Source organism: Cibotium barometz, chromosome 51 (assembly GCF_041138505.1).
Source record: "Cibotium barometz isolate CiBa-2024 chromosome 51, ASM4113850v1, whole genome shotgun sequence".
NCBI classification, from domain to species: Eukaryota; Viridiplantae; Streptophyta; class Polypodiopsida; order Cyatheales; family Cibotiaceae; genus Cibotium; species Cibotium barometz.
The window spans coordinates 2,531,496-2,557,656 of NC_141096.1; the positions used below are offsets into that span (position 1 = coordinate 2,531,496).

Consider the following 26,161-nt stretch of genomic DNA (forward strand, 5'->3'; position numbering starts at 1 on the left):
TACAAATCAACTCATAAGTGAGCGGAGTTTAGACATTTGGAATATATTCTTCGAGACCTTTCCAATGATATATAGGATCACCAATTTGGGAACTTCTTGAATATGTAAAATTGCCCATCATGCTATATATCATTGGAAAGGTCTCGAAGAGTACATTCCAAATTTCTAAACTTTGCTCACTTCTAAGTTGATTTGCAAAAATTTCACCATAAAGAGAAGTAGCAATCCTTAACGCGCCCAATTTAAGTCCAAAATTTTCCTAATGCCTCACCCTTATGAGAGAATTTCCTAATGCTAACCCTGACCTATGGACTTGCCTAATGCTCCTCTCAGTATATTTGACCAACCGCTTAATGTAGATTTGGACAATTATCCAAATATATATACAATTCATAACGCACTCCTATTAGGGACTTGCATAATGATCTTCAAATATGGTCGACCATTCAATGTAGATTTGGACAATTGTCCAAGTCTACCTACAACCCATACCTCACCCCTTTTGGACCTTGTGAGAAAGCACTTAAATCCGTAAGGAATTTAAAAAATATAAGTCTGCCATTATATCCAAAATGTGGGGTTTACCCTAGGATCAAGATCATGGGAAGAAATATTCTTAGCACATTGGAGAAAATAAATTGAATAGGCTTAGCCTAAGTGTGTGTACTCTTGGGGAAAAATAATTAAATGATCTAAGGTTCTAAGGTCTGGGTAGTAAAAACCATGATTTGAGAAAACCAAGTGAAATTGAGGAGGTGGTTAGTGGAAAAATAGTAAGTGGTAATATATGGACATGGTTTTTTTCTAGGTGGTATTGGTAAAACCATGGGATGGCTAGTGGTTTCTTGCATGAGTGGTGTCGTGCTCCATTGCATTAGTGCATGGTAGGATTTTGCTTTACTAAGGCTTATTCTAGCCACTTTTTCCTTGAGTTAACTCATCTAATGTGAAGCGCATAGTGTGGTTTGGACTCATACATGCCAATTTAGTAAGGGGCTCTTGCTTTAGTAAGCCTAGTCTAGCCCCTTTTCCATTGAGTTAACTCATCTAATGTGAAGTGCATAGTGTGGCTAGGACTCATACTACATGCCAATGTTGTAATGGGATCTTGATTTAGTAAGCCTAGGCTACCCCCTTTTTCCTTGAGTTAGCTCATCTAATGCAAAGTGCATGGTGATTGGGACTCATACATGCTGATTAGGAGAATTACATGTATATAAAGGGACCATCACCTATATAACACCTATATAAAGGGGTCTTCTCTCTCATGTTTCCTACATGCCTAGTAGAAGCTCGTCAATTTCTTTGAAGTTATTCCCTTTATACCCCTGCAATATTTTTATGACACACTTACACCTTGTAGCACTGAATTCCATGCTTGAAGTAGCATGCATTTTGAAGGATTTGGAAGTGGCTTTATCCATCTTGTAGTGCAACAACATCAAGCCAAAGCTACTATATAAGTACCCTGTGTTTTAATATTTTTATTTGTGAATTACTATTTATTTAAATCATTACTGCACTAAAAATAGCAGAGCATAGGAAAATGAATTTTAAATTAAGACTTTCACCCTCTCTAGCCTAGATATTACTAAAATTAAATATATCCCTTCACTGTATTGAATAAATAACATTTAATAAATGTAAGATAAACCTTGATATAAATAAACACTTACGTTTGTATTTTTCTAGCTCTCTTGTTTTCTATAATTTCCAAAAAATATTTTTTAGAATCCTTAGCATATTATGAGTCGAAATTGGCCTTAGAATATAACCCTTGAAGTTTAGCATATGTGGAAAATGAGCATTGAACCTTTGTCTAAGTTTAGTAATTTTTGCCTAGGGTTTTGGCCTAGGAGGTCTTGAACCATATTGGCATAAAATCATAACTAGATTTTTAACCTCAATCAAGGTTATGAAAATTCATATAGGTGGAGACCCTTGAGACCATAAATGATTAAATTACATTGGAATTCAAAATAGATAATTTTATATGCACACTAATGCGTGGAAATTATGCATTTAGTTAGAGTTTATGTCCTAAGAATTGCATAGAAAACCTAGTTTTGAATGAGAAAAAAATAAATTTATATCCCAAAAATATACATGATAAGTCCTTGCCTAACAATTAAGGACAATGAATAAATTTGAGAATGACGAAGTGTACATTTATGTACACATGTGCTAATAGTATAATGTAATGGATACCTTACAAGTTAAAGGTCTTTCTTTTTGAAACCCTTAAGAAGTACCGATAAAATAGAGATTAAAATTCATATAGACTCTCCAATCAATATAACTCTAACCCTACAGAAAGACTAGTCAATTGTATAGAGAGAATGCCACTACTAGTGGGATTTTCTCCTTAGAGACCAGAATTATGGAAGAAATTAAGGGTAGTGTCATTGAGGGCCTAAATTTAAAAAAATACTGATGAAAGGAAAGACCCCAATGAAATCCTAGAAAGAAATAGCATTAATCTAGAGAGAGATAATGGAAAAGTTAGAGAGAAGTAATCAGATATCAACAACTAGAGGTCTACTAAAATATTTTCCTGGTTCGAGGAGTAGAGGCGTGGTGCAAGGAGGTACATGTGATATTACTTTTATTTATTAGTTGGATTATATTCCAAAGTGTACAGTATGATTTTCATTACTTTTTAATGTATAAAAGCTTTAAATGTCAATAGAAATGTTTATCATGGAGTATGTGTGTGCTTCAAACGGGTGTGAATGAATCAAGAATATCAAATATGGGTGTGTGAGTTCACGCCACCCATAGTGGTAAGGTGGCAAGCTAGACCCAAGGGATTGCATGGGGTCTAGGCTGTGCCTATGGATATGGTCGAAGTCGAAATTGGATACACCACTGGGAAGCGGGTGGTAAGGTGGACCCGAATAAATGGGTGCTTGAAACCCAAATTTTGTTTAATAAAAGCTTAGAAAAATGAAAAAAATCAAGAAATTAGACTCTAGGAAACGATGGAGTCAATCCATAGGAGTAGGTTGTTTGTTTTATGATCGAGGAGTAAGAAATTGGAGATTGTTTTATGCATTGTATGAAGCCACCAATCTTACTTGACATGAGGATCATTGAAAGGACCCTGCAAGATAAGTCACATGCATTTCCTAGTGTAAGTTCTTTTCGGTAGTTCATTGAGGATCATCACGAACTTCTTTGCACACACCTCCACCAAGCGGCTAGAGAGAGCCAACCTCAGATGACTCTCTCTAGCCACCTGGTGGAGGTGTGTGCAAAGAAGTTCGTGCTTGGAAAGAAAGATATATTAATGTCTACAAAAAAAACTAAGAACCTATGAGATCATGAATAGTACAATGATACTAAGATTATAAAGTGCCATGGAAAAACTAAAGAAAAAAAGAACATAAAAACTTATAAATTGAAACATGACTCTATAAGCGTCCTCATGGGGGCAATGTGGCTATAGCAAGGACATGTCATGTCGTCAGAGAATCTCATAGACTTTTTAGTGTGGTGATCCTCGGTGCTCTGGGCACCGAGGCGCCTGCTGGCACCTAGTGGAGTACGCGTGCCCACTTATGACTCCTCTGAGATGTGAATATGGCCCCTCTGTATGAGTGGCTGATGTGGATGCTCGTGCTCTTAAGAAATCGGGCATGGATCTCTCAGCACAGCTTGTATGGGCTGGTCCTATATGGGTTGCCCTTGTCACTCAACACGTCCTCTCAATATTCCGTCCCTATGTTGTTTGAGCAAACAGTTGTGTTCAAAGACAACAATATTATGAGAGCAAGGAAAGTCAACGATTTCCCAAACATGTCAAGCCCTAGCAACAATCTTAAATTTTCTCTCTCTCCTTTAGAAGACAATGCATTACCATATGGAGCTAACCCTACAAGAACAAGCCATGGTATTCTTAATAAAGACTAGAATATTGGTGTTAGGGTTAGGACAAAAGTAGCAACTATGGAGGATGGAAAATATCCATGTGAAGAGAGAGAGAGAGAGAGAGAGAGAGAGAGAGAATGCTCATATACACACAGAATTTGTATGACTCAATGATGATTCTATTGATTTGATTGAAGTGATTGTAGTTCACCAAGCACAATGCTTTTTTGAAGGCTTGAGAGAGTAGCCTTATCTTTTGACACATACACAAGACACATGTCAATAAACATACACACTAATGATGTGCGGTACACTTATCTTATCCACATATAAGGGAGTGTTCACACACACATACATATGAATAAGGGCTCATACACATATATATTGTTACACATATGAATAAGGGCTCATACACACATACATATGAAAAAGGGCTGGTACACATGTTGTACACATGAGATGGACACAAACGGAAAGCCTCGAGATACCCAAACAAACCCCCCTTCGAAGCAGATATGTTCGAGGGACGACCTATGACACTCACACAGACTTAAGGAATGGAAGTTTACTAACTTCTGAAGCTGGTAAAGTAGGACCCGGAATGTCTTCAATGTGTCGAAAGAGGCTTCAATTTGGAAAGGCCCAAATTTCTTAATTTGTAAACTCTTCAATTAGGTAATTTTTACCCTAATTTTGAAAACCCTCAAAATTCTATCGTTGTAGGGGCTATTGAAATTTTAGGAAAGCCCTAAATTTCTGAAGATATTGGAGCTTTAATCAGACAACTACTGAACCGTTTGCAGGCAGGGAGCTACCTACAGGGGAGGAGAACATAAATCGTTTGCGGGCGGGGAGCGGTCACAGGCGTAGCTGATGGTCTCAGCAATATGTTCTGGGCAACAGATATGATGCAGTGAATAGGTGGTGTCGTTAAAGGTGATGGGCAGCAGGTACCTACAGGGGATAACATAAATCATTTGCAATCGGGGAGCTACTACAGGTCACAGGCTGATGGTGTAGAGACCTCTTGCGTAGCTGATGTAGACAGCAATATGTTCTGGGCAGCAGATATGATGCAATGAACAGGAGGTGTCGGTGAAGGTGATGGACAACAGGTACCGACGCTAGGCATTTTGAAGTAGCTACACCAGGCAGTGGACTCTGCTGTCAAGCGGCGGCCATAGCTAAGGCTATAGGCAACATAATATCGGACTGCACGTGGTGAAGCCTTGTGCTACTGCTGGAACCTTTGGCGGGCAGCACTGGCATAACTCCAAGCCAATTGATGGTGGGTGTGCGGAGCTATAAACATGGTTGCACAAGGCGAATGGGGGTTGTGCAGGAGAAGCTTGCAAGTACACAAACCTGGCTCTGATACCATTTATTAGTATTAGGGTTAGCACAGAAGCAGCAACCACGGAGGATGGAAAATATACATGCTATGCGTGTGCAGAAAGACAGAAAGAAAGAAAGAAAGAAGGCGTCTTCTAAAGACCCAATGGATCATGGAAAAGGAAAACAAAACAAGTACAACTAAAATAGCCCTCCGAAAGAGAAAGAGAAAGAGAAAGAAAGAAAGCAAGCTGTATTAACGTCTACTAGAGGTTGAACTCGACCTATGAGACAAATCAATGTACAACTGTCAGTCTACTAGAGAGAGAGAGAGAGAGAGAGAGAGAGAGAGAGAGAGGAGAAGAAGAAGAAGATATATTTACGTCTTGCAAAAGACCCAATAGGGCCATGAGACAAAAGGTGTACAATGTGTCCATGGAGTCTTGGACAACATAACAAAAAAAAACTAACACCAATCCCTTGGTAAATGTAGATATGTATGGATCATGTAGAGGATATGGGGGTGTGAGTGTGGAGAGGGAGCTATCCATCGATGTGCGGTAGAGGTCCATAACAGATGTCCAACATCGGCGAGGGGCTGAGCAGAGACCTAGATCTACAAGGCTGAGGAGAAGCTAGGACGAAGTAGCAGCTTCTACATATGCTCGGTGGCGGGCGAGGATCTTATCAATCTGGGACTGGTGAGCTTGGGATGCTTGAGGTCCAGGAGATTGACCGTCTAGCTCTCCAAAGTGCGGTGGCATGAGGCAAGCTAACTCCAGTCAATGGGCGAGAAGGTGGGCCCCTTTTCGCCATGTGGATAGCTCGAGAGAGCTTCCCCTCTTTTTTCCCCTCAAGGCTGCCTGCCATAAAAACACTACATAGTGACAAAACACCCTCGTGCAAATGGGTACTTGCAACTTGTTTTTTTTATAAACACTTTATTTTTAACAAAGATAGTCAACTCAAATGAATCACAAGGACAAAACATACAGCGTATTTATGACTTTGACACTATAGAGGACTAATATATGGCATACACACCACTCAGATACATAATCTTTGTGGCATAATACTGTGTACACACGAGACTGGAGACGATGAAGCTAATGACAAAAGTGTTTCTGTTCGAGTCTCAAAACGAGCTTGCTCGCTTCTGACCCTGGCTCGACAAACAAAAACAAAAACAAAAAATCTAGTTTTTATACTAAATTGCTTGATCTAATTACAAAGCTTAGACATTTAACGTGTGATGCCCTCATACGCTAGTCTATAAGTTCTAAAAAACATGCAAGAAAAATGAGCCCTCTTCCACTAGACCAGATGTTCTCACATTTATGACACCAAGTACAGCTTGAAAGCAGGTCAAACTTTCTCAGGATAGGGCATCACCACATGATCCCATTTACATTACTACGTAAACTGAGCTGCGTTTCTATAAGAGGCCAGCTTTTACAAAAAGAACAGTAAAATTCCCCATGCAGCAATGGAAGTCTGATTACTTAAAATTATCATGACACTCGTACAAGTATGATTCACGTTTTTGTACAGTTAGGCATTAAATCAATAACCAACTAAGAGCTCAACATAATTAGACAAATTTGCCTGCAGGTTCCAGGCTCTTGTGTGGACTACTCTCCTACTCTCTTCTGACTTTCTTCTGATTGTGTGATTATCAGCTCACAACACTAGAAGCAGATAGCTTCCAAATGTCAGCTCATTATTTAGCTAATAGCCATATATCTCATAAATATAATCGTATATGAGGTTCCTTCCTTTCCATTACTAGTCACACAATAGAGCCTTCCTCCGAAATATAGTATGCATGAAGCATTAAATCTTCCAAGAACTGACAATAAAACACAATTATTTGCAAACCCACAATGACAAAATTGGGTTGCTATGTAGGCTATGAGAAATCCTGATGCATGTAAACCTACTCTTCCACATCTTCATCGACTTCACCAAAGTTCTCTGCGGCCTCCACCAACTCTTCTTCTCCAGACTCGGCAGATTCATCCATTACAAAGTCAAGGACTTGTTGGGTTGTAGTAGCCTTTCCGTCCAACACATTCTGCTTTTGCTCTTCCTCTTCCTCTATGTCAACCTTTTTCATGGATGCAAAACTTTCATCCATAAATAGATTGTGATATGGCTTGGATACCTGTGCAAGCAAAACAACGTATGTTAGAATTCCATGAAACAACATAAATCTCTCACACGTTTACCACTCACACTTACAGGGGTGTTTTTTCCTTTCAGCCCTGGTTAGGTTTCTTTATTATGTTTTTTCCGTGATTCACTTCATGGATGCATTGTAAAACTTTTGCTCATAGACCCGGACTAGTGATCCAGGTCTATGATTCTGTCACTTCATGGACACATTGTAACACTTTTGCTCATAGGCCCAGACCAGTGTTCCGGTCCCATGCCCCAGAGGGGTCCTCAATGATAAAGCTCAATCTATTATGTGGGCCAGACACCCCCGACCTAGAGCATCACGATCCTCCACCCGACAGATACAGATCCAAGAGGCTATTCGATGCCATGGCATGCTTCCATCACAGAGGCCTCTCTTGGCCATCACATTGGTATTGGTTGAGACGGCCATTACCATTAGTTGATCATGGCTAGTTTACCTCAGACACATGGTTTGATGATGTCACATGTATGTGTACTGATGGGAGAATTAGGGTTAGGTCATGTGGGAGACATACACAGAGAAGAACAAGGGAGAGAGAGAGAGAGAGAGTTGTGGGGATAAGTCAACTCATAAGGCATGAGTGTGTGACTCCCCTATCACACATGTATATTGCACTAGTACACATAGTGCACTTAGTACATTAAAAGTACTAAGTGTACTATGTACTATAACTTATGGGCTTGTACACACTATAAGGGTGGGCATAACGCCTTTACCCCAACAACCTCCCACTTAAAGGCAAAGTGCCCTTAAGTAAAGGAAAAGAAAAAATCAGCATGTACATGATAATATATAAGGCCATATCAAGGCTGAAAATGGCCTCATCCAATGCCCATCAGGTGTCTGCAATGAGCAAACTGCTCCGGAGGCAAACTCTTTGTCAACAGATCAGCCGGGTTGTCATCCGTATGAATCTTAACAAGCTGAATTTGCTTGTTCTCTATCACCTCTCTGATGAAGTGATACTTCACATCCACATGCTTCGTCTTTGCATGAAAAACAGGGTTCTTTGCCAACTGGATGGCACTCTGACTGTCACAATGCAACAATGGAATATCCCCTGTATAGCCCAAATCAACCACTAACCGAGATAGCCATAATGCCTCCTTGCAAGCCTCTGTGGCTGCAATATACTCGGCCTCTGTAGTAGATAAGGCTGTGCACTTCTGCATCCTGGATATCCATGACACAGCACCTCCTGTGAATGTAAATACATAACCAGTAGTAGACTTCCGGTTATCTGGATGACCGGCATAATCTGAATCCGTGTAACCATGCACTAATGCATCCTGTTTGCCAAAGCAAATGCACATATCCTGTGTGCCTTTCAGGTATCTCATGACACCTTTCACTGCTTCCCAATGCTTCTTGCCAGGGTTGGCCATGTATCTAGAAACCACTCCCACTGCAAATGCAATGTCCGGCCTAGTAGCAACCATGGCATACATGAGACTGCCACAAGCTGAAGCATACGGAATCTTGGCCATATCAGCCCTGTCTCTATCTGACTGTGGGCTGTCCATAGCACTAAGTTTCACATATGGAGGCAAAGGAGTACTAGTCTTCTTCCCCCCGTCCATATTGAACCTCTGCAAGACTTTGCCAATGTATTCCTTCTGAGACAAATACAACACATGCTGATTTCTATCCCGAAGTATCCGCATACCCAAGATGTGATTAGCATCACCCAAATCCTTCATATCAAAGGTTTGATGCAGCCTCTGCTTCAAGGCATCCATCTCTTTACGAGATTTCCCGGCAATCAACATATCATCAACATACAAGATGAGGATCAATAGACTGCCATCCAAAGCCTTCTTGGTGTACAAGCAGTGATCTATGTCACTTCTCCTGAATTTCTGCGATTTCATGAATGTATCAAATTTATGATACCATTCTCTTGGTGCCTGTTTGAGCCCATAAAGACTCTTTTTCAGCTTGCATACAAGCTTCTCCTTTCCACTTACTGCATAACCCTCTGGCTGCTGCATATATATCTCCTCATGGAGATCACCGTGAAGAAAAGCAGTCTTCACATCCATCTGAATCAAGTCCAGATCATCATGTGCAACCCAAGCCGACACAGCTCTAAGTGTGGTCATTTTGACCACTGGAGAGAAGATCTCATCAAAGTCCACACCATATTCCTGCTTGAAGCCCTTAGCCACTAACCTGGCTTTGTATCTTGGCTTTGCATCTGGTGCAACTTTGAGCCTGTAAACCCACTTGCATGGCAAAACCTTCTTGCCTGCAGGCAAATGCACCAACTTCCAAGTTCCATTTTTATGCAGAGAATCCATCTCTGACTTCATGGCACGCTCCCATAGAGCTTTGTCTGCCCTCTGTAAAGCCTCTTTATAACATGAGGGCTCCCCACAGTCAGTGAGCATCAAGTAGTCAACCCCTGGAACAAACCTGTCAGGGGCTCTAGAGGGTCTAGTGGACCTCCGTACCCAATGACCATCATTTGCAGGTTGCTGTCCAGCCTGCATATCACCCATTGGTGGCTCCTGTTCCATGCCATAAGGCTGAAAAATCATGCCCGGTATCTCGTCTAACTGTGGTATATCCATAGGGATATCTTCTGCCATATCTGGCTGTCCATTTGGACCATTTTCAGCACCATTTAAGGGCTAGTTTTGCTGCTGTAATGGCTGATTTACAGCCCTTTGTTGTTGTCCATGATGTCCATCATCATCAAAGATGACTCTGCCAGGCTCCTGTTGCCTTGCAGGCTCCTTATACATGCATGTTTCATCAAAAATGACATCATTGTTGCGTATAATCTTTCTATTTATGGGATCCCAAAGTCTATACCCCATTTCACCTCTGTCACCATATCCTAGGAATATGCATTTGTGAGACTTAGGATCAAGTTTGGTGCGCATTTCCCTGCGTATGTGCACGTACGCAACGCAACCAAACACTCTCAAGTGCTTGTATGACGGAGGCTTCCCTGTCCATACTTCCTCTGGCACTTTCCCACCAAGCCTCGTGTTAGGTGACCTGTTTATAAGGTGAACGGCTGTCATAACAGCTTCAGCCCAAAAACCATGAGGTAATGCAGCATGTGACAACATAGAACGGACCTTCTCCTGAATGGTCCTGTTCATCCTCTCTGCTGTCCCGTTTTGTGGAGGATCATAAGGAGTAGAGAGCTCCCTTTTGATGCCTTTAGCATCACAAAAGTCCTGAAACTGTTTGGACATGTACTCTCCACCATTGTCGGAACGCAAAGCCTTCAGTGTTTTGCCAGTTTGATTCTCAACAAGAGCAACAAACTTCTGAAACACTGAGAATGTATCACTCTTCAAACGAAGAGGATAAACCCACACCTTGCGTGTGGCATCATCTATAAAAGACACAAAGTATTTTGCCCCTCCCAAAGAAAGCTGAGGCATCTCACATACATCTGTATGCACAAGCTCTAACTGAGCATCTTTCTGTCCAAGAGCTTTCTTGTGGGGGCACTGTAGTTGCCTACCATATATACAATGCTCACAAAACTGAAAACTTGAAAACTTTAGAGAAGGCAAGTAACCCAAACGAGACAATTGCTCCATTCCCTTGACACTCATGTGTCCCAACCGGCTATGCCACATAGAAATTTCCGGCAGCTCGGTTGCATTTACATTAGCATGGTGACAAACACCTGCATGCATAAAGTAAAGAGTGTCCACCTTAGAGCCTCTGGCAACAACCAGTGAGCCCTTACTAATTTTCCACTTTCCACTACCAAATGTGGTAACATAATCAGCATCATCAAGCTATCCAGTAGAAAGCAGATTCTTCTTGATTTCAGGCACATGCCTGACATCATGGAGCATAAGCTGTGAGCCATCTGAAAATACAAGCCTCACATCACCTCTGCCAAGAATTTTGCATGCATGGTTATCACCCAAATACACCACTCCTTCATTGCCAGCAGTATACCTGACAAACAAGTCTCTGCAACCTGTGACATGAAAGGAGGCACTTGAATCAATGATCCATGAGTGCATACCATGACCACCTGTAAGAAGTGAATGGGCATCAAGTGAAGACGTAAATAGGACCTCATCCTCACTGCCACCTGCATGTGACACATTGATTTCTTCAATCTTGACTCCACTTTTGCCCTTTGGCTTTACATCTTTGGCTTCATCTTTCTCTTTGTCTTTGCCTTTTCCCTTTTCCTTTTGATCATTTTTCCATTTGTAGCATTGCTTTTTAATGTGTCCCTTTTTGCCACAATAATGGCATTCCAAATCCTTTTTGGAGCTCCTTCCCCTTTCTTGGCTTTTCCCCCTTTGCTGGGATCTCCCACGTGCATTCATTGCATTGGACTTTCCAACAGAGTTGTTTTTCCTGTTCATCTCTTCTTGAAGAAGAGCACCCTCAACATCTGCATATGACAGCATAGCATGCGAATTGCTAGTGGCTGTCCTGAATGTATCCCAACTCTCTGGCAAAGTGCATAACAGAAAAGTGGCTTTGAACTCATCGTCCATTGCCAACTTTTGATTAATGACCTGGCTGACAATACCATTAAACTCATTTAGATGGGCTGTCATAGACGCCCCTTCCTTCATTTGAAGACCTATGAGTTTCTTCAACCAATACACTTTGCTTGAGGCACTTTGTTGGACATACAAGTCCTGCAATCTCTGCCACATTCCCCAAGCTGTCTTCTCTTCACGAATGCTGAAAAGTAATGAGTCTGACACAGACAACATGATAGTAGATCTTGCCAGCTCATCCATATCTTCCCACTCTTCAGTAGTAAGAGAAGCGGGCATCACACCCCTTTCTTTGATAGGCTTGTGCTGCTTTTTCTGGAGCAACACATTGTAGCACTGGGTTTGCCAAATATCATAATTATGCGAGCCTTCAAGCTTCTTGATGTGAAGCAATGAAGAGCTCTCACCTGTGGTTGCCATAGCAAAATGCAACCTGTCAATGCCTGACTCCCTGCAAAATGTGCAAACACTGCACCCAAGATGTGCAAACACTGCACCCAAAGCACACAAAGTGCTCACAAATGTTCTTCCAAGTTTTGACTCCCACTGCGGAAGCAAGAATGCAACTTTTCTCCCACTTTATGTGATGAAATCACCAAAATCTGGTTGCTGCAGATTTTGGACAGCACCTTAAATGTGCTCTATTGCCCTTCCAAAGTACTGTACAGCAGTACCAAGTGCTCACCAATGATGTACCAAACCTGTACCGGCAAGTACAGCAGCTGAATTTGAACCTTTTGGTCACTCAAAACAGTGTACAGCCATGCCAAAACATGCACAAAGCTGTGCCAAATCTGTACCAGCAGGTACAATAGCAATAAATGCTCTCCTGGCTGTCCAAATGAGTGAAAATCAGACTTTTACAGTCCTGTACACTGCATACAACAGTCCGGAACAGAAATTGGGCAAAAGCCCCTTGACTGCAAGCTGATTTTTGAGGATTCAAGGCATAAATGTCTTGCCTGCTGCTTTGCCAAGCTCAACAAGCATAAAAACTTGAAAAGCCCCTTGATTTAAGATCAATTTTTGATCATACATGGTACATTGACGCACATGAAGGCATCCAGAGTGTTCACGATGCTTTCCCTTGGCCACATATACATCAAATACATGAAAGCCCCTTGATTTACAGGCACATTGAGTGCTTGTAAGGCATCAACACATTATCCACAGCATCGAATGCGATTGCCTGCATGCAAATCAACCAAATCGGCACAAAAGCCCCTTGATTTGCACTGCAATTTTGCCCAAATGTGCGATTTTTCACATCATACAGCATGTATGAGTGCTTAATTGCACAATTACATCAAAAAGCCCCAAATTTCGACATCCAATTTTCTGCAAATTGATCCTGATTGTGACCAATTTCCTGCAAATTGATCCTGATTGTGACCAATGTCACCCAATTTTGCCAATTTTGCTCAAAAATTGAGCAATTGGGCACCTGTACCTGCTCAATTGTTGATTGTACTTGCTCAATTGCAAATCCCAAAAAAAATTGAGAAAAATACCTTGTAATTTCTGATTTTTCTTCAATTTGCAGGCTGTTTGCAGGAAAAGAGTGCAGAAAGGGGGACTCCTCAGGCACTGCTGTATAGATGATGCTGCTGCTGATGCTCCTGCAGCTGTGATTCTTGGAGGTGATCCTTGGAGAGCTTTGATGGCTGCTCCAATCAAGCTAGTGGAGCCAGAGATTCTGCGTTACAAGGCGTTTGAGCCGGTGCTGCTCTGCTGGGGCGCATCTCTGCTTCACATTTACTGACGTGGAGTCCGTGCAATGCTTTGGGCAGAAGACGGCGGTGGCCTGTAACTACAAGCGTACACACACGTACACACGGACAGAACCGCTCCCTGTAGAGAGCGAGGGTGTGAAAGAACCGAGCACGCCGACGACCTGCGCTCCGCCTTCGCCTAGTGGTGGCGGGTTGTGCTCGCCCACAGCCTAGCTTCGACTTGGCGTCCCGCTTGACGTATTCGCCTAGCTTCGCCTAGCACCGCATACACGTCGACGGGCTCCCTTCGCTACTGGCCAGGCGTCGAGCGAGAGCCTTCGCTTGCGTATATTACTCGCTCACGTCGTGTTCGCCTGGCTGCTTAGCCTACTGTTGACGCTACACGCGACTTGGGCTGGCTTTCGCTTTGCTTCGCCGTGCGCCTTCTACACGCCTGAAGTCGACTTGCTGCTTGCAACACCCAAGGTTAGCCAACAGCAGGTTTCACCTCTGTAGCCTTCGCTTCAGACACCTCCAGTGCAGGGCAGCAAAGAATTGACGGCTCTAGGGAGAAGGAAGAGGATCAAAGCAGCAACCTATGCTCTGATACCAGTTGATGGGAGAATTAGGGTTAGGTCATGTGGGAGACATACACAGAGAAGAACAAGGGAGAGAGAGAGAGAGAGAGTTGTGGGGATAAGTCAACTCATAAGGCATGAGTGTGTGACTCCCCTATCACACATGTATATTGCACTAGTACACATAGTGCACTTAGTACATTAAAAGTACTAAGTGTACTATGTACTATAACTTATGGGCTTGTACACACTATAAGGGTGGGCATAACGCCTTTACCCCAACAGTGTACAAGATATAGTTGCTTCTCATTTTCTTTCAGTTACTTTTTTCACAGGTCAGTATACCCATGGTATCAACACACATCTATCATTTGGGATGCGATGTACAATTGGACAGATCCGCACCTCATTCCATCAGTTGAGAGTGGAGACAGCCAGATGAGGGCAGCTGCACCAAAGACCAGGATACCCCAGCCTTGTCATAAAGAGGCTAAGACAGAGGCCCACTATATAGGCCGATGCCCGGTGTACTATGAGATCAGGGGGATGTTCCACTCCCTCTTCCGAGACGGATTTGGACAACTTTCCAGGATCATGGATTTCCAACACCAGAGATGCATGGGGCTCTTCCTTCTGGAACTCCGCAGACACAGGGAGTCCTTATTGCAGCCCAGACCAGCTACACCCACCCGAGGACCAGCACAAAGAGCTCTCACTGAATTCTCCCGGACTAGAGCTCTGAGAGCAAATCCACCCACTACTCCACCTCTAGGTTGATGCAAGAGCCCAGCCGAGAGGAGTGACACTAGACAGAGCCATCGAGCTATGCAAAGCCCAACGCCCCTGACCCCGTGGCCACCACCCACACTCGCATCACCACAGGAGGATCAGAGCCATCATTTCCCACCACCATAGGACTTTCTCCCGCCGGCTCGGCTTTACTACATTGGGTACCATGATGCAGCGCCCTATGCGGGATATTTTAGGGTGATGTGAGTGCTTGACACTCTTTGTATTGGGATCTGCTTTGGCATTTCAGCTCTTGCTCCTTTCTTTTATTTTTAGTACACATGATGATGTATTCCATGGACATGATGTAATATAGGTCATTTTGCCTTTTGTAGTTCATTTGCAGAGAGCCAGGGATGCAGAGTCTCAGGACAAGCTGGCTTTCGGAGGAGCTACTCTACCCTTGACCACATCTTCACCCTCCGTGCCATCATCGAGGAGGGTAGAGCACGACACCAAAGGATTTACTGCTGCTTTGTGGATTTTTGCAAAGCTTTTGATACTGTACCCCGAGCCCGCCTCTTACACCATCTACAGGAGATCGGAGTCCCATCTGACATGGTTTGGAGCATCATCGCCCTCTATGAGTCCGTCACCAGACGAGTGAGAGCCCCAGGAGGTACATCACAAGAGATTTCCAGCACCATTGGGGTGAAACAGGGCTGCCCTCTATCACCCACTCTTTTCGGCCTCTACATTGACGAGATCTCGAGCTTCATTGATGGATTAGGCGGGGCTGGTCCCACACTGGCATATTGATCCCCATACTACTTTATGCAAATGACATCGTCCTCCTCTCAGACTCAGCCGAAGGGCTTCAAAGACAGTTGGATGCCTTACATGACTTTTGCACTCAGCGGGACCTCTCTGTTAACCTTGGTAAAACCAAGGTAATGGTCTTCAATACCTCCCGCCCCGTCACATCCAGATTGAGCTTCACATATAGAGGGGATCCTGTGGAGATTGTCTCATCCTATGTCTACCTTGGTGTCACTTTCAGTGGCCCACGCTTTACCATGCTTCCCACAGCACATGCCGGAGTGACGCGGGGATATGCAGCCTTGAGCTTACTTGAGTGGCAGTGCTTCCAGGCACATTTCCAGGAGCCCAGGACAAAGGGATGGCTTTTTGACACCCTCGTCACACCAGCCTTGATGTATGGAGCAGCTTTCTGGGGGCCAGATTTATCTGATGAGGATTGGCAGCGAGTTGAGAGGCCCCAGGTCATGATGTTCTCCCGTATGATCTGCAGCAAACCATCAGTCCCACACGAGATTATCCAGGCAGAGTTTGTTGCAGCCCCGATGGTAGTGGAGACACTCTTTCAGACAGTCACGTACCTTCATCGCATCAGTCACATGGATCCCCACAGGTACCCAAGGCTCGCCCTAGAGTCCTCCACACAGCTAGCACTTGAGGGGCACTCTGGAGTATGGTATGCACTGGTTTCCACTTGGTTCTCAGTATACGGGCTCTACATGGACCGCCTACCCCCCCTTCAGTACAGTTTGGACTCCCCTTTTTTCCGGCTCTCTCACGAGGATACCAACCGGGTTATCCAGTCAGATCTTCTTAGCCTCTACACACATTGCACATGGATCGCACCCCCGGATCTCCCCACGAAGATGCACTTTTACAGAGACCACTTCCTCACACTCACTGAGGATGGATTCATCCAGCAGCCGGGCTACTTGAGTGTTCACATGTCCCATGCCATGCGGATTGTGATTGGCCAGATACGGGTTTCTTCCCACCGCCTCTCAGAGTGGAGACAGGTAGAGCTGAGCGCATCTTCAAAGCCGGGAAGCTCGTACGGACACCCAGAGAGGAGAGGATCTGCCAACTATGCCACACAGAGGTTGCAACGGAGGAGCATTACATATGCCGCTGCCCAGTATACTATGAGATCCGCAGGAGCTTTCACTGTCTATTTTGTGAGGGATTTGCCAGTGTATATGTCTGCCATGTCATGTGTGAAGTAGATGGTAGTGTGTGGCGTCGATATGTGGGAGGCTGGTGATACTGGTGATCCGGCTAGTGAAAATGCTAAGTATGTATGATCTGCCCCAATAGGACGAGGTGGAATGGAGAATGAGGTGACAAGCTGTGATGCCTCCAAAGACCCCATAATGTAGTCTACCACCGTGCCTCCGGTCCGTGTATGACCCCCATGTGGGAAGCATGTCAGCCCTCCTGATCCCGGCCACTGTAGCATCCCGTTATAAATAACGAGACGATGCCTGGCTCCCAACTCTAGTAAGTGGTCCCCATAATGTCCTCTGTCTGGTCCAGTGTCCTCTGATGCCCGACTAGCCCCTATCTCCTTTGGATCCACAGGGTGGAGGATCTCCATGTCATCATAGTCATACACCTCACACTGTCTGCTGTGTGTGGGCATTGAAGTCGCCCGTAAGAATTACTTCCCCTAGTGTAGAATAATGCATAATCTCCTCTGATAGACAAGTGTATGGCGAGGCTCCTGTCTCCTCCTCCTGTGGCATGTCCTTTGTAATGATAGGAGGATCCTGATGGAGGAAAGTAACATAGAGCTATGTATATAAGCATGTCCTGTGAAAGCTGTAAGCTGATCCACATGTATCTGGCCTCTAGATCCTGTGCTACCACTCTCAGTCTCCCCTGTAGCTCCCGTCTGCATAGAACTGCTACTCCCCCCGACCCTCTCGAGGTACCCTGGCATTGGTCCTCCTGTATGTTGACTCCCACTTGAATCCCTCTACTCGAGGTAGCCCTCTCTCTAGGCTCTGATGTGTCTTTGTCAGAAGTATAATGTCTCTCCCCACCATAACATGCTCCAGTCGTCCAGGCTGCACCCATAGTGAACCATTACAGTTCCATACTACCATGTGTATCTCTGTCAGTGGCCTGGTCTTTGTCCCATAGGCCCCAAACCGCTAATCCATGGGCCGGCCATCAATGATGATCCGACCATCTCGATAGAAGGCCTTCTTGCCTTCTCTCCTCGCGTATAAGACTCGTGGCATGCAAGCTCTCCTATGCTCAAGCTGCATCCTCGTGACATCATCATCCAAGAAAATAGGAGCTCCCTCTAAACCTCATAGTATGACCCTCTTCCTCATGAAGGTGACCCTCTTCGTCTCTCCTGCAAACTGTAGGATGAGGGCTCGCTTGCGTGTTGAGTCTTTCCCGGCTCTCCATGCTTTGGTGAAGGGGAGAGGGTGCTCTTCCCTGTAGCCGAGCTTCATGCATAGAAGCTGTCCATCTTTCTCGGGAGTGGAGTCGGGTGTCTCGGCTATACCTATGACTCGAATGTTGAGGCGGCGAGCATGCCTCATCTTCTCCTCCTCAATGGTGGTGTGAATGATTTGGTGTTCTTCCCTTTGAGTCTCCTCCCTCACTTCTTTACGGATGTTCTTCTTCACCGCCTCAACCCATCCTGACTGCTTGGCTTCGAGTTTTCCCTCCATGTCCTTTGTGATTTCCTTGGAGATATCTTCTTTGATGGCCATGAGAGTGTTGTCATTGATCTCCCCTTCTTCCTTCTCAGTATTCTTGATGGCTACCATTTCCACTTTCAATGCACTCACCTCCTCCTTGAGTGCCGTGTTCTCTTGTTCGAGGTTCGTGAGACGACCCATGCTTCGAGAGCCATGATGTGCCGGTGTAGTTTGTTCTCCACCTCATTGAGGTTGGAATCGGATGTCTTCTCGTTCTCCTTGATTAGTGCCTTCATTGCCATCTCGAGGGCCTCGAGTTTCTCTTGGAGACTCGGGGCCATTCCTCCAGATCACTTTGCAGTCCTTCCCACAGGCAGGGAGGAGAGAGAGAGAGAGAGAGAGAAGAAAGAAAGAAAGAAAGAAAGATTTTATTAACGTCTTCCAAAAGACCGAACTCGGCCTATGAGACAAATCGGAGTACCTGTATGGGGTATCCTCTGTCATCCCAACAAAATGAAAAAGTACTGAACAAAAAAAGCTGAATCTGGGTGTGCAGGGGATGGAGCTCTACTACTAAGAGAATGCAAAGCTATATGCATGGAGTATACAATCATGATATGCAACCTAGCTAGCTCCATCCTGTACCATACTGGGGGTATAAAATGGTATACATCAGTGAAGGGGGTGTCCACAGCTCCCTGAAGAACATGCCTGGGTGTGCTCTAAAGCGAGCCAGTCGCTCCGCACCCTCTCTGTGAAACTGAGCTCTGATCTCTGTCATCTCTCTCTGGTATAGGCGTGGTGTCCGAAAGCCAAGTGGGTGGGGAAAGGGGGACTGAGCAAGGGTGGGTGGGGAAAGGGGGCCTGAGCAAGGGTGGGTGGGGAAAGGGGGACAGCAGCACAGCGAACAGAAGGCGCAGGGGGCTAGTGGGCGGCGAACAGAGACGGACGGCGGGGACAGCAGCGCAGTGACCAAAAGGAGCACAGGGGGCTAGTGGGCGGCGAACAGAGACGGACGGCAGGGACAGCAGCGCAGCGAACAGAAGGCGCAGGGGGCTAGTGGGTGGCGAACAGAGATGCAGCAGCGCAGCGAACAGAAGGAGTGCAGGAGCCTAGAGAACACGGCACAGAGAGAGAGAGAGAGAGAGAGAGAGAGAGAGAGAGAGAGAGAGAGAGAGAGAGAGAAAGAAAGAAAGAAAGATTTTATTAACGTCTTCCAAAAGACCGAACTCGAGCTCGCTCACTAAGAACTCCTCTGGGGAGCGGAGCTAAAGCACAAGTACAGGTGGTGGTCTCTAAAGTTGAAGTAGAACCACTGGTATGGGTGGTGGAGTCTAATGTGGATGTGTGTACCTTAAAGAAATATGTGATGGCTCTTGGAGGTGTCCTATCGGGGCTGGGCATGCCTCTCAACATATTGCCTCACCACTACAACCTTGTGTCGCCTAAGCTCCATCAAGTACATGACCATGCATCTCTGACCCTCATATTGCATCACCCGTGTGAGTGGCCTGAATCCCTCTCAAAAAAGGCAGTGGAATCTCTCCCGTATCTCGTAGTAACCCAGACAGGCGAAACATATAATGGGCTTCATCCTCTACCACTCTCATGGTGCATACATTGTATATCCTCTCCTCCTATGAGATATTCCCTAGTCTATCAGTCTCTACTCCGAGGCGGTGGGAGGATACCCTGAGCTGGCCAATTGTGACGTGTGTATTTGTATGTATCTCGGGATCTCCATGAATCCATCCTCGAAGAGTCTCAAAAGTGATCTCTGTAGAACTCGCACTTCTTACCAATCTCTAACAGCGACGACACCCATGTCCCATGTATGTGTAGTCCGAGTAGATCTAGCCGGATGATCCAATTGATCTCATGTCGTGAGAGGTCAAGGTAGGGGGAATCTAGACTGTAGTGAAAGGGGGGAAGAGAGTCCATCTGTATGCCATGTGTGTGATGCCATGTGGATGAAACCACTCAACTACCTCTGAATACTCTGGATGCTCAGCTAGCATGGTAGACACCACTACACGATCGCTCATCTCATCCTCCTAAATGGATTTATAGAGAAAATCCTGAAACTCACTTGATGACTCCTCTTTGTCCTTAGAAACTCAAATGGACTCTCGGATGGGTTGTCCTCCATCTATCTGGATCACCTCCAAGCCTGGTAATGTTTGCTCCCTGGGCTCATCCTCCAGAATCTACTCCTTAGTTGGGAACTCTGTCACCGATACCACTTCCTCCCTTGAAAGCTTTCCAACATCCTTGGACGCTCCCTACTATTGAGCTTCATCTATGGATGGACTTACCACAGTATGTGATATCGTTCTTGCTTGGATCTCTTGTCAGCAAGCTGCCTAGTTGTTCTCCAACTGCTGGATAATCTCCTCACTCCTCTCTATCCTATATGGTGCCACTATCTCTTGTAGAGATCGATGTTGGTGGACCATGTTTTCTCCCAAGAAACTAAAGAGCTCTCTGATATCTACCAAGACTCCATGTTCTGTACCTGCCGCAAATGTACTTCAAGAAAACAAACACACCTTTGTGGTCAAGGACTAGGCGAATGTTTTATACTTGCACCATGGAGGAATGGTGGGTGTAGCCAATTGGCTTAGGAAGGGAAGCCGAATATACTCAGATGTATAAAATGCTGCTCTAGCTACCCCCTCCATCCACAAACTGGTCGGCCTGTAGCACCCCCTTGGAGGCGCCCTTCTGCTACATTTTGTTGTAGTGGATGGCTGCCTACTGTGCGTTGTCTTGCAGCCTGAATAGGGCTGCCTTTTTGCTGAATCTGTCCATCCTTATGCTCTCCCACATCTGGCCTTTGAGTGCCCACCACTCGAACCCCCTTCGCGCCTTCTTCCACCCGTCTCGCTGCGTTTGAAGCACCAACAAGCCCCCTTACTTGTTTGCTTTGTCCGCACTCTACTTGGTGCATTTGGCCCTCTTTCTTGCCCTTTGGCTAGCGCCCCTTTCTCACACATGAGCTATCTAGTACAGAATTTGCAAAACACAGCCTTGATGAAAAAAAAAAAATTGCGAACTTGAGTGAAAACGCTAGTGACGATGGGGTTCTTCTCACACGATGGATCTCCACGCCCTTATGAGAGAAAAAAAATGCAGCCTTTCTGCCGTCAAAACCTAACACTCTCATACCAATGTATGCTTGCCGAAGTATTTATGAATTGATTGATTACCTAATCGTATTTATGAATTGATTGATTGTGATTAGCACCTAATCAAACTTAAACTCATGCAAAAACAGCTTCTTCTTCATGCTCAATACACAATAGAGAGAGATGACCTAATCTACCATGTACAAATAACATGAAGTATATACAATGCTGAATAGAGATACTCATTGGTAGCATTGCTCTTGAGCTCTCAATGACTCAATGATGACTGACTGATCAATGAATCAATGTGGCTAAGGCCTAGACTCCTATTTATAGTGTCTAATGTTCCCGGGTGAGTTGGCTACCAACTCTACCAACCCTAATAATAATGTCAAAATGAGTGTGTTCACACAATAACCCAATAACTCTATCCACACTTGGCTGCTCATTGGACGCCTGGACAATATTATAATGATCTGGCAAATTAGCCCTTACAAACACATGAATCCAGCCATGTACTCAACCTCTGAGCTGGCCAATGGGTAGAAGCATGTCCACGTCACACTCTAGAGAGCATGCACGTACAGGTTCACGCACACACACACTTCTCTATGTCAACCTATGACACTCACACATACCTGTACACCCAGCTACTACTAGCCTAATAAGATCCCAAAACATCAAAACATCAATCAAGAGGATGACATTGGTGTGCGGGACAAGCACATTTGACCTTTGTGGGACGTGCACACATGATCCTGACATTCCTGTGGTGGCACACTGCTAAAATGTCCCCGGACAAGGGTTGACAAGGAACCAAGTGTCTGGCCATAAGACTTGCACTTTCCCATAGAGTCATGTTCACGGCATCCAAGTGCTGGATGCACATGACACAACAACTCCTTTGTAAGACGCCGCTCTTACTGGTTCTTGCCCGGAGCAAAGTAAACCTTCGACAAAGAAAAATGCAGCACGGCCTTCGATCAAAGCCTAAGCTCTAAACTTTTAATTATGATTAAGGCGTGCGTTAATTTCTTGATTTGGGAAGATATAATGGAAGAAAGAGAGAAAAGGGCCTATGAGACCAAAAGTAATACAATGGTACCATGGATATACTAAGCCATGGAAAACCGAAAGAAAAAGTAAAATTAAAACATCTAACAGTACATATGATCAGCAGATGATCCTGTGTAGAGTGAGATATGCTGTGATCAACTAATGACAATACCCGCCTCGGCCAAAACCGATCTGGTGGTGGAGTGAATGTCAAGCCTCTATGATGGGAGCGTGACATGATGGCGGAGAACCTCACAAATCAATCTATGTGGTGAGAGTCCTAATGCTCTGGGTCGGGGACGTCTTGCTCGCAGATTGGATTGAGCTCTCTCACTAAGAACTCCTCTGGGGCGTGGAGCTAGAGCGTGGGTATGGGTAGTGGGCTCTGATATCGTAGCAGAGGAATTGTTGTGGGCAGTGGATTCCGATGTGGATGTATGTACCACAAAGAAATCTGTGATGGCTCTCTGTGAGGTGTCCAGACGGAGCCGGCGCTGTCTCTCAGCATGTTGCCTAAACACTACATCCATGTGTCGTCTGAGCTCCATCAAGGCCGTGAGTATGGCCGAGAGGTCTCCCTCAGCTACGTCACGTGGAAAGTCAGCATGTCCTGGATCTGGAGCTGATGAGGGGATCATGTGGCCAATGTTCGGGGGGGCCAGGGGCATTAGGCACAGTGGATTGCAAAGGCAAGTGGGTCCACAAGATCTACTATATGGGTGTCCTCAACCTCCTGGGTCCGGAAGAAACCGGTGATGATTGGCTCCCAAGGGAAGGGTCGGAGCGATTGGGGCCGAAGCTCTCTCAAGAAAGTGTCCCTGTGTCTGTGGAACTCAAGCAGGAAGAGCCCTAGGCAACGCTAGTCCAGGAAATCAATGATCCTAGAGAGTGGACCAGATCCCTCACGAAACAGACAGTGAAACCTCCCACGGACCTCAGAGGATACTGGGCAGCGGCATATGTAATGCTCCTCTGATGGGGTCCCAATCACCCACTTAAGAGCCCCCCCTCCGACAAAGGGAGTATTTGCTTGAATTGCTGCAAGAGAACAAGTACAAAGGATGAATTGTTTGCTGTTCCAATAGAGACTAGCCTGAAATTAGGGTTTTCCCACAGAGAATTCCCCTCCTTCCTTGATGTGTTGGCTGCCCGGGCTGAGGAGTACAACTCCTGCTTGTAGGCGACCAGAAATCGGAATGAAGATCAGTGTTCTTCTTCACGAACACTGATGGCTGAAAACGCACAGCTTCTATACCCCCTCTGCCTTGCGTTTATACTCCTCTGCTTGCACGTGAGTTACATCTGCCTTGTGTGGGACTTGCACATAAACTCTATCATGAGTCATAATACATTGATACCAGATGTAAGGCGCCTGTTCACCCAGGATCGCAATTGAACAAAAAACTCAGAAATTGAAATATAGAATTTTTACATCCAACCGGGCATCCTCACTCTCATCATCTGTTAGAACTTAGAAGTCATCTCCTGTCTATACATATACACCAGGTCCTCTGTTGTGGGTATGCCCACCCTTATTAGGTGTTTTCTCATTTTTCCCCACTCTCCATATTTTTTCCCCATTTTTATCTATTTTTCCATGGCTTGGGTGGCTGCCCTGTGATGGCAGGAGGACCCAGCTGGCCGACTGATTTGCATGAGTCGTGGACTTCACAGATGCTGGCCGGCTGTACACATCTGCAGGTCGTGGCCTTATGGTGTCCTGTCGGCTGTCCCTGATGCAGGCCGACTGCATGTTTGGGGCCATATAAAATGGCCCCATTGCCCCATGCCATTGTATCTTGTTTTTCGGGATTTTCTTGTGTATATAGAGCAAAGTTACACGTCTCTCTCTCCTTCTCCATTGCTGTATTTTCTGCAGTGCACTTTTTTTTTTTTGTCCGAGAAAAGATCCTTTCATTAGTTATAGAAAAACGCCCGTAGGGCTACAAAAGATCTCTCCTGCTCATAAGAGAAACAGAGCAGTGAATACAGCAAGGCAGCCCGGGAGACTCTCCCTAGGTGCTGCAAAATACAAGCATCAGTACAAAGGACTGAGGGGCTAAATCATACATTAGGGGGGGGAAGAGCCAAACAGGTGGCCTGTAATGCCAACAGGGGGATCCCGTGTGTAAGGTGTAGAAGGGGCCGCTGCGCCAGGTGGTGTGAAAGGCCTGGCGCCGCAAGATCGCCTTGTCCGAGTCGCCCCGGATGCGGTCATACTGTCCTCGCAGGGTGTGGATCAACTCCTGCCAAATCCCCCGTACAGTCTCTGCTGGTGGCTCCAGTCTCCCCTCAAAGGCCGTGAAACACCGGGCCCTCCAGGTGAACCAGATGGTGAGGCTACAAAGGAGCTCCCATCGTAAATCCCTCTCCTGTGTCCAGCTAGCGGACGAGAAATCCGGTGTCGGAACCAGGCGAGGCTGGCCCCTAATGAATCTGATGGCCTGACTGTCCTGCTCCATCTCATAGCCCATAGCAGGCCCTGACGAAGTCGACCAAGCAGCGGCACCCCACGTAAACATACCCTCTGGCGAGAGATTTCGACAAGAGGATCTGGCAGTGCTCCTTCTCGACTTCGAGAAGGCATATGATCGGGTGGACTGGGCCTTCTTGGAAGGCACTATGGAGAGGATGGGCTTCCCCCCTCAGTGGATCCGTGGGGTCTCTGCACTCTACACATCGGCTCACAGCCAGGTGCTGATACAGGGCGTGCGCGGAGAGAGGTTCCAGCTCTCGCGCTCGGTGAGGCAGGGGTGCCCCTTGGCGCCCTTTCTTTTTCTTTTTGTGGCGGAGGCCATGAGCACTTTTTTGACGCCACAGGATACAGGTTTGCGGGGCCTCCAGCTTCCCATCCGCACCTCGGAGGAGCTCCTAGACTCGGAGTTTGCGGATGACACTGCTGTCTATCTTCAGGGAGGTGAGGAGAACCTCCGCCGCTTCGCCTTAGCCATGGACAGGTTTTGCAGAGCTTCCGGCGCTTTGATCAACTGGCACAAGTCGTGTGGGTTGTGGGTCAGCTCTATGCCCCCCCCGACTTGGAGGCCAGTTGATGGTTTTCAGTGGCTGCCCCCCGGCACTACAGTGCGTTATTTGGGATGCTATGTGGGCATTGACATATCTCCGGAGCAGCAGATAGCCCCCCTTCTTCTGAGCATTCGGAAGAAGCTTCTGTATTGGAGTACCACTCGTTTATCTCTGGCTGGCCGAGTAGTTGTGGCCAACCAGGTTCTGCTTGCTACTATGTGGTACATCACTTCTTGCTGGGCCTTCTCTCGGGCGTGCATTGGCCAGGTGCAGAGGCTCATCAGGAACTTTCTTTGGTCCGGTGGCGACGGGCGGCCCGCCAGGGCCAAGGTGGCATGGGCGGTGATCACTCAGCCGAGGGAGAGAGGCGGCCTGGGCATTGTTGATCCTATTTGCCAAAGCCGAGCATTGCTTGGCAAGTTGGTAGTTCGTGGCCTCCTGCCAGGCGCTGAGCCGTGGAAGGAGTTTCGTGTCTCCAGGATGCTCAGCCGCACCCCTTCTCTTAGCGGCCCCTGGACCCCCAACATCAGGTGGATCTTTACAGAGCAGCGATC

At 45.9% G+C, this 26,161-nt stretch overlaps 1 protein-coding gene across 3 annotated transcripts in view; it reads right to left on the bottom strand.

The window, feature by feature from the left end:
* Positions 1-5,846: 5,846 nt before the first annotated feature.
* MAA3 (P-loop containing nucleoside triphosphate hydrolases superfamily protein) overlaps positions 5,847-26,161 on the bottom strand; it is a 59,569-nt gene continuing 39,254 nt past the window's right edge. The window contains exon 20 of one of the 3 annotated variants that reach the window (XM_086787489.1): positions 5,847-6,065. In XM_086787489.1, the coding sequence (XP_086643615.1) occupies positions 5,985-6,065 (81 nt within the window). In that variant the 3' untranslated portion in view covers positions 5,847-5,984. Of the gene's footprint in view, positions 6,066-6,995; positions 7,367-26,161 lie in introns of those variants that run through there. The other 2 variants (XM_086787488.1, XR_015264228.1) reach the window with 2 other exon arrangements.